Raw genomic sequence first — 16,625 nt, 5'->3', positions numbered from 1 at the left:
TTTGTATACAGCTGCATCTGATGTGTCAGACATGAGACCCTGAATGGCATGTAGTTGTTAGCAGTGCTGCATGTGCATTCATTAATGTACAGGGTAAACAGGACTGGTGAACTAATGCACCCCTTGGGGGTGCCAGTGCTGATGGTTAAAGGTTCAGACAAGATCCTGTTCACTCGGACCTGCTGGGTACGGTTGGTGAGGAATGAGTGTTACCACTTCATAGTGAAGGGGTTGACATTCATCAGCGGCAGTGTGCTGACTTCACTTTGGATGTCTCTTTTCTCTTTTTCATTTGCAGAAATGCTCTCTAAGGGCTCCTTATTTTACAGTAGGTTTGCCAAATAATCTCACCCCCTCCTATAGAGAGTAGACCTGTAGAACTTAATGTGTATGAGGATTGCAGTAAATCAAAATACTATCCCACATCTGGACTGCTGGCCTCTATGCTGTTTACACCTACTAGGTTTAGTGAATAGGTAGCACAATGCACATAATGGATTAATGGGTTTCTTTTCTTCAAGTACGCCTACAGTCCATTGCACCGACCCAGCATGTTGCTGGCATTATCAAGTGATTGGCCTCTACAGTTAGTTAGCCCAAGACTGTCCACCATGGCAACCAAAAAATCTACCAAACTTTGTCCTGTATGACTCTGAATTGACTCAAAAACTAGAAAACATTCCACTGTCTTATCTTGCTTGCTAACAAATCTAAAGATAAATCAAATAAATAAAAGATCGGGTCACGAACTCTTCTGCAATTTCTTTCTTGTTATTTTCTCCCTTTAACTCAATGAACTCTTTGATGACAATGACGAGACACTTGCTCTGCCCATATGTTGTTTTTTAAAGAGATGTTTTTTGGGCATTTTTGCCTTTATTGTATAGTGACAGCTGAAGATAGACAGGAAAACATTGCGAAAGTTTGCTTTACTAGGGTTGAGTCAATTGCCCCAGTGCCATTCAAACTCTGCATCAATTCTAGTATGTTGGGCATATGGTCTTGGCTCCTCTCATGTTCAGAAATGCAGTGTGGATGTTTCCAGTCGTAAAAAAAAACAAATGCATTCTTTTTTGTCTCAAATACATGTCCAGTTGATGGTGAATATAACAGCCAGCCTCTTGGTGCTAGTTGCCCATTAGGCAATCGACTGCACAACATGTCATTTGTTAACAAACCCAACCACCTAGACCACAGGTTTTCCACTCTTCTGTTGTGAAACGAAGAGGCCTGTCTGTCAATGAGAATTGTATTTATTTATGAACTTGGGCTTCACAGGAAGCAGCGTCACAGGGGGGACTGATCCAAGCTACTTTATCCTACTGTGTTGCATGACCTTGAATCAATAGCATTATCAGTTTAACTTTTCACTGCTGATCACTCTCTGTGTTGTGGCCTAAAGCAGTGGTTCCCAACCACAGGGTCAGGACCCCCACAAGAAGTCACAAGCTAAAATGAAGGGACTTCACAAGTTTAACAATATAGGAAATCAGAAAGGAAAAGAACTAGAATGGGCACATACTGGAGATAGTTTTGGTATACATGTTATCATTATTTACCAGCTAATTTGACCAAAAGTGGACAAACTCTCTGTACTCACTTGTGTTATGTCCATATAGCACATGCTTTAGTACTTTGCCATTGGTATTTGAGGTAATGGGAGTGATGAGTAATGAAGTGACTGATTACAGCAATCAGGGGCCCCGTGTCGGCTGTGTGTGACAGCTCTCATGTGACATCAGCTTTTCTCTCAGAGGGAGGAACTGCATGAAAGAACAGCCTCCATGTCGCTGTGTGTGTGTGCGTGTGTGTGCGTGTGTGTGCGTGTAATATGACATCACTTGCCTCCCTCCTGTCTTAGTCCCATCAATGTGATGCACTCACACACATATAGACCACAGCGGCGCCAGTTGTGGTGGATCATTTTCATCTCAACTTTGGATAAATCAGTGGTAATGTGGGCTGACTCCGCTGTATACCGCTGCCTGCAGGCAGTCATGCAGTGATTTGCTTATGCCCCACACCCTCAACCAACGCCTGGAATTTCCCTGCAGATCTCACTTTACTTGAATACCCAAGTGTATTTCAACTGGCAGTCCACTTACTGCACTGTCTGTGAGGATTGAACTGAAGAACAGAACTGTGTTTACAGAGCATTATTTGTGGATATATGACAAGTACAATACTGCTTTGTGGAAATCCACAAAGAACAGATCAACAAATGAAGCTGACTTTTTAATCAAGCCCCATTAGCAGTGGCTGCCAAGTTAATTCCACCCCCTCCACTTAAGTGTTAAAAAGTAATATTTCAACATTTGAGAAATACACTTGTGAGATGTGCAGATTGATATCAATATCATGTCTATGTGATAGGTACAGAGCTGGAATTGGGATGGGATTAGAAGAGCGGAAGCAGGCAGCAACAGCAGCTGGCCTGACTCTGTCTAAAGTTAAAAAATACACCCACCAGCACGTCTAAAACTCTCTGACTAAAACCACTACCTCTCGTTTCTACATTTCTGTTGACCCCAGCTCTGTGCTTAACACACACCAAGAGACTGATATCCATATGAACATCTCACCCATGGAAAAAAAAGGCAACTGAGCGTATTTCCCAAAATGTTGAACTATTCCTTTAATTCAATGCACAACATAGGCCTACTGATGATTTTGCTGTTCTTGGAGCCTTATCAGTAGTTTAGATTTGTCTTAAGGGTGGAGCTAGAGGAAATGTGGGGTCATTAAATTAACAGGGCTTATCCCCTTTAAAACATACACTGCTAATTCTATGGCAATCTGTCAATTAGGTTATGAGAACAAAGCTAATTTTCAAGGGAATATGAATCTGATTAGCAAATGTCATGGCAATTTGCCAGGTAGATTTTAAAATTTAGACTTATCTTGTTTTGGACCTTTGGTCTGTGAATGGACCATATTTTAGGCCGCATACGAAACAAGCAAATGTCTCGTCAAGTCGTCAACAATGTCTGAAACTAGGCAGGGTTTGAACTTTCCACTCAAGCTTTACTTTAAGCTACTTGTCGCCGAGGGCAACTTCATGAATGCCTGTAGTCTCAATGTAATGAATCGTACACATGGAGATAACAGTGGCTTATAACCCCTTTGAGTGAACAGATATAAACAATTTTAGTCATGGCTGGACAACATGTTGCACAATCTGGTTCAGGTCATTAGTGCCCTGTTGGTAGCTAAGGGAAAAAAATCATGTATCGGCCTGTAAGTGCACTCCAGCTCCAATATGGCGGTGGTTCCTTCCTGATCATAGTCAATTAGACCTAGTCAATATATTCATACATTCATTTTTATACATACTATCAGATTACACAGATTGTATCAGTGGTGACTCAGTATGAGTAAAACCTGTCTCACTCCACCATAGGGAGCTGCTAACCCAACAAAAAGGTTTACATTTCATTCGTTGTCTGCAATTCAGTGGAGAGTTTGTGATTCTTAGTGCTCTCAGGCTTTTGTATTATGACATTGATGATATTCAGAGTGAAATACTGTGATGTGAAAGATGTATTGAGTATCAAAATATTGGTATCAGCCATCAAGAAAGCACATATTAGTCTAAGCCAAATACTGGGCTCTGTTTGTGAATGTCCATGATGACCAGTCGACGTGTGCGTGCTTGTATGAGAGTTTGTTTCTACCATCCACAGCATGTGTCAGCATGGCCTCATCTCAATGCGTCCAGTGTTGTGTTAAAGCACAGTGGACTCATTCATGAGGCTTTGCAGCACTTTGTATAAACAGTCCGCCTTCAGCTGGTCCTCCAGGAGCTGGAAGTGTGACTTTCTCTGTTGACGAATGGGAAGGAAATGAGAAAGAGCATCGTTGGTCTTGGCTCATCTGCCTCTGCTGCTGACACTGCACACTGTTAAATGTTGGCCACGGATTGGCACCGGAAGGAGCAGAAGGATTAAACATGTTGATGTGTGTTTGTTTGATCAAAGAATTGCTTTAGAATTCATTCGATCACAGCTTTCCATAAGTAATAATAGTTTTTGATCAGGTTTTGTGCAAGGGGCTTTAGAATTCATTCGATCACAGCTTTCCATAAGTAATAATAGTTTTTGATCAGGTTTTGTGTGAGGGGCCTTAGCTGTTTTCAACAGGTCCTTGTTAACCTGCCTTGTTAACAAGTCCTGCTGACAGTAGTTTAAGGTGAATTGCATCCTTGATCTTTCCATTTCACATTTAGCATAAATTTAAATTGCTTAATTTTGTTTTTCTTTGTGACAATTCAATATCTTTAGCCATGCTAGCAGTATGGATGTTGGTCAGTTGATTGATGAACCACTTTGGTCCAGACTGAAATATCTCAACAACTGTTGGATGGATTGTGATGAAATGTGATTCAGACATTCAATGTTTCCCTCGGGATGAACTGTAATAACTTTGGTGATCCTCTGATTTTTCATCTAGCACCATCATCAGGTCAACATTTTAATTTGTCCAATACTTTGATTTGTGCCAATGTTAGCATGCTAACGCAATAAACTAAGTTGATGAACAGGTTAAAATTTATCTGCTTAACATCAGCATGTTAACATTGTTGTTATAAGCATTTTAGCATGCTGACATTAGCATTTAGCTTAAAGCAACCCTGATCCTCCTCGCATCCTCTGCATGGCTGCAGAAACCCCTTTCAGACAGCAGAGCGTAAGACCCGGATCTACTCGTGCTGGACCCTCATGCTGGAAGTTTCAGTTTCAACTCTCTGTCTATATTCGCTCTCTCTCTCCCTCTCACTCTCTCTCCTCTTCTTCTTTCGTCCTTTTTTTGGTGATGTGTGGTTAGGTGAAGTAAAGACTTGAAATTGCCCGTAAGTGTGAATAAGAGTGTGGTTCTATGCGTGGCAGCCCTGTGATAGACTGGCCCAATGTCTTGTTGGGATGGGCTCCAGATCCCCCTTGACGGGATAAACTTTAAGGAGAGAAAATAAACCCTCTGGACAGCCATGTTGAAACATTACAGCAGCAGAGGTATTTCACAGGTGGCTGTGAGGATCTTGAGAATTGGCTAGACAAACAGTCAAAAGCTGCATCAGACAGTAAATCCTTCTGTAGGCTTCGTTCCTCTGCTGCTGTCTAGTCACTTACATAGATACTCCAAATCTTAACTTTCCCATCAAGTAAATAAAATGGCTTGTTAAATGACAGACAGGTGACAAAAGAACATTTGATGAATCATTTGCTATGGCCTTCCCAGTCTCCAGATCTCAGCTCAGATGGTACAAGTCTACTGAGTGTGCATTCTACCCACATTTGACCCATTCATATAAACTGCAGCATGTACACATTAGGCAGTCTGGATATGTTATAGCAATATAGCTGCCCTTTCATTTATACAGAACTTACGTTGTTGTTTGTTTAGCCTGTCACCCAAATGACACAGTTTGCATTACAACAAGCACATTACACATACTGCTAGAATCACCAAAAGTTACTCCTTCCAATGTCCATTAATCCACTTAGAAATCCAACAAAAGAAAACTTCAATAACTTCAGAACTTGTCTTTCCTCTGTATCAACAGCAGTCGTGTTGATTGCTGTCTGTTCACCCATTGGTTACAATGCAGACATGAACTGCCAGTGGTTCATGAAGCATGATTTCTCAAATGTAAAGAAATATAGGCTCAAAAAAAGAAACACAGTGGGTATTAACAGTTTTGAGTTTAATATCCAGACATTTGGCAAGGTTAATCCTCAGTAACATTTAATAAAATCATCAGTTTTAACCTGATTTGTGTGCAGGTGTTATTTTTACCTCATGATTCCATATTGAAGGCCTGGCCTGGTAAAAGTTTGGCGACTTAAGAACCAAAGAAGACTCAGGGTTCAGATTTTTTCACTTCACACCAACTTTCCATTCATCTAGGCCTCCTCTCATCTCAGTGTATTTTGGTTGAAGCGTCCTCATTCTTTTTACACTATTCATTTCAACCAAGACCATTAACAATTACACAGCTTTTATTTACAGTCATTGTAAACTGTTTTAAACTGAGGTGTTCAAATACAAATCCTTCTTTATCATTTGATTAATGTATGTGTATGGGTCCAATATAATGTTAGGTAGATTTGGGGAAGTATAACACAATTTCATACAGAAAATCAGGTAGTCTACATGATTTCCAAGACTTTTCCAAGTCTGAATATATAATATAGATCTTTTTTGTTAAATGCAGAGATTCAGATAGTAGCTATGAGTTTACAACCCTAACTGTAGACAACTTTAAGTACCTAGATATTCCAAGAAAGTGAACTTTGAACTTTGTTTCTCTGTGAATGTGGATTATGTTTTCAAGAAATATTTGCAATTATTTTAGTAGTCTATAAATCTCTCAGTGAAAGTGTTCTGTCAAGCAATATGACTGCATGGTATGGCAAGCTGGCGAGTGTCATAAATGAATCAGAGGGCTACTGAGCCAGTTAGGGGCCCTTTGGGAACAGGTTCTCTGCATCACAGGGGAACCTTCATATCCTGCCACATTTGAGAAGCTAAACTCTGGATACAAAGGAAGTATAGAAGTTGTTGTTGTTGTGTTTTCTGTGTGTGTGTGTGTGTGTGTGTGTGTGTGTGTATTTATTATGTTTTAATGAACTAAAACCAAAGACAATTTTCCACTTTTGTAGTCAACACAGTTTAAATAAATAAAGTGTATTTAAAAGTATTTAAATAAAATATTTTGTTCTGTTCTATGGTTTAAACTGCATGACTGTGTCTGTCTGAAAGTGATACAGGGAAAGAGGTCTGTCTCTTACTTTTTTATATTGTCATCATCGTTAGTAATCAGAAACAGTATTACCAAAGCAATATACAAAAATGGCCATATTCAACTATATTGAAAAAACTCTGCCTGCCTCTGGGCTGGTCCCAGTCCATGTGTCTGTCTGGTTGCTGTGGTTGTATACTCTCTCTAAACAAACCACAGTGTCTTGCTAATCCCGGGTTTCTGCCTTGCGTTACAGCCATCAATTTAAGACCTCCGGGCCTCTTAATTCAACGTGCTGTGGGACGTTGTCAAACACTCCTCCACCGCACACATGGTTTCCAGTATTATGCTGTACATGTGTGTGTGTGTGTTCCGCAGCATCTGTCAGCCATAGCAACACATACAGTATGGCTGTCAGTGCTGCGTGTGTCACCCCGGTCCTGTGTAAGCGTCTGTCAAACACTTCCACACACATGGTTCTAAGTAGTATATGAGGGGGATTGTGCTGCTGCTACTGTGCATGGCTGCTGTCATACTGAGGGAGTGTGTGTTATTTGACTGTGGGTGTCAGGGTTTCACTGATCTGATGCCAGTAGGAATATTAAGCATTTAAGCTGATCTTTGGAGGTTTTTACACATCCAGGTCTGTTTTTTGGTCACAGGGAGTACTAATCCTGTGGAAAGAGTTGTATAATGTGGCTTGGAGGACCTTTGTCAAGCCTGACAAAATGAACCTGATGATGTCATAGTGATGTCATCTGGGTTATCTTGGCCTAGGTCTGTAAACTACACATTTGTAATAGAAAGCCACAGTTACAAACTGGAGGTGTGGAATTTAAAAGATGTGGGCATTTACTCTGCAGGGACAGTCTAACAAAAATGTAAAAAAAAAAAAAAAAACATAACCTCAGTGCTCTATGTCACACTTATATACCTGTCTCATCTACCTGCAGGTGGGCGTGTGCAAAATGTTCAATGTGATGTTACTCTTTCTGCAGGGTTAGTGACTGAGTAAAATCTGTTGTTTTTGCTTTAGGGAGAGTTACAGGGAACCAACTCTCTCTTTCCGTAGTTCCCTTACACATCATCTGTGGTCACAGCTGTGTGGTCCAGAACTGTCCTTATTTTGATCCAATACTTTATTTCCTTATCAAAGGATCAACTAAATGCCTCAATGTCAAAGTAAACCTTTAACCAGTCTCTCAGCAGTCATAAAATACCCTCACTCAGCCATACTCTCTCCTTTTTATAGATGTCATCTCTCCTACACACTTCAACCCTTACTTCAGGCGGCTGACGTTTGATGTGTCCTCCATGGAGAAGAACGCCTCCAACCTGGTTAAGGCTGAGCTCAGGATCTTCCGTCTTCAAAACCCCGGGGCCCGAGTGTCTGAGCAGCGCATCGAGCTCTACCAGGTACACTCTTGCCTCTGGACTGACATCAGGAGCTGCAGCTGCAGGGTTCCCTAAAAATGATTGTTCAGGCTAGGAAGGATTGTTGCTTTACTTCAATATCATGATGAAATTAAAAGGCGACATTTACACATTGTTATTTTTTGATTGTGCTTTGTGTGATTTTCCTCATTATTCCCTATAGTGTTATGCCGTTGTTAATTACACCAATATCATATCATATAAATAATTTGTATGTTATAGAGAGCACTAAAATCCATTCAGTATTTAAGAAAGGAAGTAAGGTTTATTTACATAGCACCTTTCTAGATCATACGTCATAAAGTGCTTCACAATAAAAGAAAGACATGAAAGAAAGAAATAAAATGTATTTTGCACAACGTCTCAGACACTGTTAGAAGACCACACAAGCACTTAGTTTGAAGCATACTGTTGTCTTCAGCAGTGACAGACACCTTACTGTAGCTGCAGTCAAAGACAGGAGTTTCACCTACAGGAAGGAAAAGCCCTGGCCACAGTTTTGGAAGGGCAGTGCAACAGTTATGAGCACCAGAGATGGGCACATAAATGGAAATACAGTAAAGAATACCCCTATTGGAATTACAAGAATAACAACTGTAACTTACATTCGAAACGTAAGCCTGGAACTGTTCACAAGGGTCCAGGGATTAGTGTCTCTAACACAGTGAAGTATTGAGGTTAGTGATTTGGCCGTGAAGTCAGCCCTGGTCGCCTGTCCGTCAGCCTGTCTGCACCAGCCAGTTCCCATGCTATGTTTACATCCAGACAAGGAGATGACAGCTGGGCTAAACACAGCTCCAAACAGGGAGATTTTCTCACGCAAACACAGCGCCTGTTAATGTGTGAGGGAGGAAGGGACGTCCCGGTACAAAGAGGGAGACCCGATAACATCCATCTCGTACACATTCATCACACACACACACACTTACTCATGTCTATACATAGCAAATGTTAACCCCTCATTTAGAAATGTATGAAAATATTTCTGCCTCTGATGTGGAGTTTGGACTTTGCTCTGATAAATATCCTGTAGATTCATCAGACATTGAAATGACCAAGACCAACACGTAAAAGCACAATTTCTTATACAATTTTGGATGAAATAAAACTGTAAATGATAAGTTGATCAATTAAAACGAACTATGAAATGAATCATAGAATTTGGTTAAAGGGATAATTATTCCATAAAATGTGCCTGTTATCACCAGCTTGTTATGTGTATTATGTTACTGTTAACAACAGGCCACTGCACTGTGTACTACTGAGACTGATTATACACGCACTTTCACACAATCAGAGGGTGATGCTGTAAAACCTTCTGTAAAGAAAGGTCCTATGTTTTGATCTTTGATGTTCTTAGTTTGTTAGTTAGCTAAACTTTACGTAATCAGGAAGACACAACAGAGAACAAAATACATAAATGCAACATCACAACGCGGTTCAGTTACATAAAGTCATCACACACACTTAAAGATTCACAAGTGCTTTAAAATCCCTTGGAGGAATGACTGTGTCTAACAGTTCATTCCATTCCAAGTTTATCATCCTTGTCTGGACACATGGAGGGAGCTGCGAGACATTCTGAGTTAGGTTGTTCTGTGGGGTGAGGCTTCCCACACCAGCCCTAACAGGAGATCTCAGTGAAAGCAGCAGGAATAGCGTTTTACGCAGTAGGCAGAAATGAGCCAAAATAAACACATGGTTCTGAAGGACAGCAGAATAACAAAGGTCTGTCCAGCATCTGGTTACACTCACAGCTCCTCCCAGACCTGGCCAATCAATCAGAGAGAAAAGAGAAGGCTGCCAGACCTCAACCAACTGTCCTCTAAAGCTACTGTGGCTGCTTGTGTGTCATCTATGTTGATGTGTTGTGTACTATGTTGTGACTGCTGTGCATGTGTTGCAAATTATCATCTGGGTGTTGAAAATTAGCATCTGCTATAAACACTATGATACTTGCATCAGATGGCTGTTTGCAGTTTGTCTATATACACTGTATCTGTCCCCCATCAAATAAACCATAAATACATAAATAAACCATAGAATATGGTTGTATATTATCAAGGCTTCATTCAGAAGCACTTCAGTATCATGAGGTTTATCAAGTGAGAGCCTTCCATCTGCTTTAATTCGAACAATGACATCTCCATTATGCTTCATTCATTCCACTGCCTCTCAACACCAAACACAGCTATGTGCACCTACTGCTGCCTGGATCCAAACCTACAATACCATCATACATGCAGCTGTTCTTCTGACCAAACCAGAAGAAAACTTCTTTCAGTCATTCACACTGCACTACAAGTAAACAGCAGGTGATCACAAAAATAGAGGCTGAACTAAATTAGTCAGATCATACCTAGTGTCCGTCCATGCTACTCTACATGTCTATAACATCCATCTGCGGCCATTAAAACTTACTTTAACACCATGACATTCATGGTTCCCAGACGATGTGTCCTCATGCCTTTGATGATCCCCTTTTCATATATTTAGCACCATGCCAATTAAAATGATCTATGTTTTTGTGACAAGGGACCTCTTAGGGGTGGGCAAATAATGACTGTTGCCTCTCAGAAGCAAAAGCAGAATGAGTATTAAATTGAGCTGCAAAGAGTCTTTGAGAGGATGTCAAAGTGGATGGTCGGTTGCACGACGTGACTTTGAAACGATAAATCATCATTCACATCTTGTCTCCTACCAACAGTCAATATATTTTCTTTTAGTTTCATTTCAGCATGACCACAGTCTTTCTCTGACCGAAACAAAGTAGTTTTGTTGCCTAATCCTAACCAAATCTTTACCACAGAGGTGGCAGGTCAGAAAACATATGGGTCATTACAAATTCATTACAGATTTTGTTGCCAAGGTCGGATCACTTGTTGGACAGGACTGTGGTGCATGGCATTCTGGGTATTTCTCCTTATCCACTGAGACTACTACAAGACCCCAAAAGAAACTGTTTCAAGCCTCATAGTACAGTTATTTGTACAGCACAGAATGTTTAATAAATAGCTCTAAAATATTATTTCAGTTTCACAACTTTGACCTGTCATGTCTCTGTTTTGGCCATAGATTTTAGGACACAAAGACCTGACGTCCCCAACACAGCGGTATATAGACAGCAAGGTGGTACGAACCCAAACAGAGGGAGAGTGGCTGTCCTTTGACGTGACAGAGGCAGTGAGTGAATGGCTGAACCACAGAGGTGAGTGCCTATTTCTTGCATCACTGTAGCACGTCCCTCATTATTAATTGCATGTGTTACATGTCACCTTGTCACCTTGACTCTTGTTTCTCCACAGACAGAAACAGTGGCTTCAAGATCAGCCTGCACTGCCCATGCTGTACGTTTGTACCATCAAATAACTACATAATTCCCAACAAGAGTGAGGAGCTGGAGGCACGGTTTGCAGGTTATTTGATTTTATAAATATATAAATTGTTGTTAATGACTCCGGTGGCCGTTAAGTGAAAGGCAGTCAGCATCCTGTTGCTCCTCCCCGCACTCGAGCCAAAAAGTGAAGTGACTGATTTACTGTGATTTACAATCATATTTAGAATAGAATCTGTAATATTCCTGTATATATAAACCGTCTTGGTAAGTCTTTCCACTGTTCCAACATTCACCAACTCTGTTTTCCCCTGTTGCCTCTCTCTGTCACACTGGCCTCTCTGGGTTAGCATGCTGACTGAGAGCCCGTTGCTGAGCTCTCAATCAGCCAAATAAAATGACAAAAATCGGCCCAAAAAAAAACAACCCCATAACGTTAATACTAATTTGCTTTGCACTGTTACATCATTTATTGTTGGCTAACCCCTGATTTAACATCTAACATCACCATTAGGTTAATCTGTTTGGTTTTGATTGAAATATCTCAACAACTTTTGGATCAATTGCCATGTCAGTACAGATTGTTTAGTACAGATATTCAAGGTCTCCAGAGGGTGCATCCTAATGACTTTGGTAATCTCTTGACTTTTCATCTGCCACCATCATCAGGACAACATTTTTATTTATCCAGTACTTTAGCTTATGACCAAATACCTGCAGAACTAATGACATTCCCATCAGCTTCAGCTGCACTTTGTGTTTTTTGCTAATTAGCATTATCAACTAACTAAATGGTGTCAGACAGCATTAGCAATTAGCAAAGGGTTAGTATTCTAACGTACTAAGATGATAATAATGGCTAATATTATACCAGCTAATTTATCATTGTAAACATGTTAGCATGCTGATGCTAACAAAGCCCCTGTGCTACTGTGAGTACTACCTCACAGAACCTCTAGTATGGCTGTAGACTCTTAAGGTTGGAGTATGCTTTATACCTGTTCTGAATAGCCAAACATGAGGGTGGGGCAAAAAGCTAGCCATAATACCCTTATGGACAGTCTCTCCTCGCAGGCATTCACGGTGGTGCCTTTAGTCTGTATACTTGCTACATAGTGATCAGATAAAATCCAGTGTTTTGATTTGTTAATTAAAATGGCAACTAAATATTTTTATTTAACTAAATAAATGTTGGTTGCACAATGTAATGGCTATAGAATAACAACACCATCAGATTTAAGATTGGTTCCCTGTAAGCCTCGTTTTCACAGTGCATGCCTGTCACCGGGTACAATCTCCCGGGAAACCGAAGGCTCAATTTACGGCACAAATAAAGTGCATCAACCACTGCAACGAAAACAGACACAGCACAGAGGATAGCACTTTTACTGTTCTCTTTATACATCCATGGCTTTTGCATAAGCAGTTGTAAACTTGTTATTGTCGTTTCAATGAAGTTCTTTAAAAAAAGAGGATAGCACTTATGTAACTATCCATAGTTATCCCCACGTAGTGGAAATTGCAGACGGTGGAACAGCCGGAGTGACTGTGGAAACTCTAAGAAAAAGAGTGCTGTTGACGGAGAGAAGGGCGAAGAGAGAGAGTGGTAAAAACTGAGGTAAAAAAAGAATGAACCTTGGACGGGCATTCACTCGATGGATAAAATGCCTCTGGACGCAATTGGATAGACCTACAATCAATCAGAGCAACAAAACGTGTGACATAGTGCCATCGGGGCCATTAGGTAAATTAAACTTTTACCTAATCCTGTCGGAAGTACAGAAAACACATCTTTCTTATCAACAAAAGCTTTAAGTTCAGTTTGTTCTTCTTTTAGAGAAAATATACAATCCAGTTTGTTTAATACTGACACGATACTGACAGAACGTTCCACATCAGTGGCAGCCATCTTGGTTGTTAACAAAAATGCCTCCTCTGTCAGTCATCGTATCAAACCTGCCCATATTAGATAAATGGTTGTGACTGGCCAGACCCGGGCAAGATTGGCTGGAAATCTGTCTGAACAGGAGGGGGGCCAGACAGACGCATCTGCCAGAGCAAATAAGATTTGTCTGGTTCCCAGGCACAAGTACTTGCATGCAGCAGATTATTGATACCTCTGTTACGTTTCCAGGTATTGATGACAGCTTCATCCATGGCGGTGACCTGAAGGTGTTTAAGAAGCGGCGGCACAGCGCTCGAGCTCCTCACCTTCTCCTCATGCTGCTGCCTTCTTACCGACTGGAGTCCCAGTCCCAGTCTCAGCACAAGAATCATCGATCCAAGAGAGCCCTGGACGCTGCCTACTGCTCCAGGTACTAACCTGAAGTTCACACTCTTACTCTCATGACACACACATCAGGAGAGATTCTCCCCTTTGTTAGATCTCCTTACATATGTTAACCTGAAATCTTCTCAGGTGTCAGTAATCATAGTGAAAGCCTTTTATTCAGTGATAAGCAGCCAAATGCTCCCAAGTCACATTATTTGAATTCAATCTCTGATACTTTGGCGGTCCAACAGTGATAAACAGTTTGTTCAAATTTTTTGGATAGTGGTATTTGCATTGGATTTACCTCAATTGTTTTGACACAACACAAGGATAAAGTCTGTGTCTATAGGCATTAAACTCTTAATGGAAAGCCATAGTAATGAAATCCCTCTGTGTGTTAACAGCTCCTTAAGGCAGAGTGAGGCAAGCTTCATTACAACTTTTATAGGCTGTTGACTAAAATCTTCCCACACAGACCTGGAAGAATTTCTCTGGTCAGAAATCAAATCATGGTCATATATTTGTAGATTCATTTGGTTTAGCTGTAGTCACATAGGAACCTACATATTAGAGGTAAAAATCACTTATAACTTTAACTAAGTTAGCTGTTGAGATCTGGGAACAGAAAATAAGTAAGACAGGTCAAGAAGCACAAGCAGACAAAGCCCAACAATAAAATGATCACCTGTTGTAAACATCCGCCACATTTTAGGTGGCAGAACTCTTCTTTGAGCTCAACTACATAACCTGAACAGAAGGGTCCCAACAAAATATCGACCATATAATATAGGGTTTAAACTATCTGGTATCTCCCCCCTCAACATTGTCAACATGTTGCAATATTCAGAGGCGTAAGACTCTGTCTTATCCCATCTCCACCCTTGATCTATAATGGATTGCATACATCAAAGTCAGAATGGAGCAAAAACTCAGTTCCTACTACACCACGATTCACCTCTCCCCTTCATCTCTTTATAGAAACGTTCAGGACAACTGCTGCTTACGGTCACTCTACATTGATTTTAAGAAGGACCTGGGATGGAGGTGGATCCACGAGCCAAAGGGTTATGAGGCCAACTTCTGTGCCGGGGCTTGTCCATATTTGTGGAGCGCCGACACCCAGCATTCCAAGGTACTGTATGAGGGACAGGGTCAAAGGTTAAACAATCCATTAGTAAGGTCAGTAATTTGAGAGTGAGTGTTTTATTCCACTTTACTTTAGGTCATATTTTCTTCATTGTATGGCTCTAATTCTTGTTTTCCAGGTATTAGGCCTGTATAACACCATCAACCCTGAAGCATCAGCATCACCCTGCTGTGTCTCCCAGGACCTGGAGCCCCTCACCATCCTCTACTACATCGGCAAGACCCCCAAAATAGAGCAGCTTTCCAATATGAAGGTCAAGTCCTGCAAGTGCAGCTAGAAGTCCTTCCAAGCCAGCACAAACACTCTCTCTCCTTCCTTCACACAAACACACACACACACACACATACAGTGGACTTGGGCATAAATACAGTCAAACCACAACTGTACTTTCTCTTACATGCACTAATCTACTCACAGCAGTGTTTCCACACAGGCAGGAGTGGTGTGTTGGAGAATAGAGGCACAGAACAATTCAATGCTAGTTTAATGCATACACAACATACATGATACCAGAAACTTGACTTTGATACCAATGCTAAGTACGAGAAGTACAGTGTTGCATTGCAGAATTTGGTTGACTTAGGTTCACACTGCCTAATGACAATCAGATTGGGGCTTGTGTGCACCATTTTCATGGTGAACACATGAGTCCAGGTTGCAGTTTGCTTGTAGTTTGTTGTGTAATGCTTGGCAAGCATCAGGAGCTGTTGGCTATCCAATGTCAACATGCAGCTTTTTTAACCATCTTCTCCTGGAGGAGAGCCAGTGCAGTTACTCGGTACAGCACAAGTATGAATGATATTGTTCTCCTGTGGCCAAACAAACCAAAGTAAAGGGTTGATTCCCCCAGAATGGAAGAATGCCCCACTTTTAATTATGATCCTATAGCAACTGAAAACCTTGAAATTATGTACATATTTCCAGGGCAACAGTATGCGTACAGAGACGGTTTGAGATGTTAATCACTGCTGTCTTTAAGTGAAATAGTTCCATATTTGGCTCCTGGCAACAGTTTATAAACCAGATTAAATGGAATGGGATCCAGTTCATGACGTGATGAATTGGCTGATGCCAAGTGTGATGAAGCCAGTGAAGTGCCCTAAGATGCAGTACCACGAATGGCCACTAGACACTGGTTTAAAAAAATCTGACTGTATTGAAATTTATTTCAAAAGGAGATCCCAACTGATAAATCTAACATTATTAGCTCATTTCGGATTTGTCGATAACAGCATAGTCGTCAGTCGCACTTAACAAAACACTGCAGAACAGAAATGTCAAAAATATGTTTAAGGTAATTTAGAAACAGTCCTGTCAGTATATATTTACGTGCAAGTTTGTTTTTGTTTTTTCAACTGTAAAATGTCCCGCTTAGTACATATTTGGGTCACAGTTTTTTAATGACCACATTTTTTTAATGAAAAAATAGTAAAAAAAAATCAAATGTTCGTAAAATAATCTTTAGCAGTGGTATCAAAGTCATGCTGAAATTTGGATTATTTTGACCCCATTGCACAAGACACATATATGGTACATATACATACAAACATACACATACAGTGACACAGATGTGGCTTTTGTACAAGTATGCCCTTATTTGCGTTTTGAAGACCCTGTCAACATGCATCACCTCACACACTTGTCACACCGAGACACGAGAGTAAGGCAAACACTGGAAGTATAAGTGATAAGTGTCTAT

At 40.7% G+C, this 16,625-nt stretch overlaps 1 protein-coding gene across 1 annotated transcript in view; it reads left to right on the top strand.

Moving 5' to 3' along the window:
• Positions 1-15,203, top strand: part of tgfb2 (transforming growth factor, beta 2) — a 40,846-nt gene extending 25,643 nt beyond the window's left edge. Inside the window, exons 2-7 of the mRNA XM_070911677.1 lie at positions 7,992-8,155; positions 11,249-11,381; positions 11,479-11,589; positions 13,642-13,822; positions 14,758-14,911; positions 15,045-15,203. Coding sequence (XP_070767778.1) covers positions 7,992-8,155; positions 11,249-11,381; positions 11,479-11,589; positions 13,642-13,822; positions 14,758-14,911; positions 15,045-15,203 — 902 coding nt within the window. The remainder of the gene's footprint in view (positions 1-7,991; positions 8,156-11,248; positions 11,382-11,478; positions 11,590-13,641; positions 13,823-14,757; positions 14,912-15,044) is intronic.
• Positions 15,204-16,625: the final 1,422 nt, after the last annotated feature.

Source organism: Enoplosus armatus, chromosome 9 (genome assembly GCF_043641665.1).
Source record: "Enoplosus armatus isolate fEnoArm2 chromosome 9, fEnoArm2.hap1, whole genome shotgun sequence".
Classification (NCBI taxonomy): domain Eukaryota; kingdom Metazoa; phylum Chordata; class Actinopteri; order Centrarchiformes; family Enoplosidae; genus Enoplosus; species Enoplosus armatus.
This window is presented reverse-complemented; position numbering and strand designations above follow the sequence as displayed.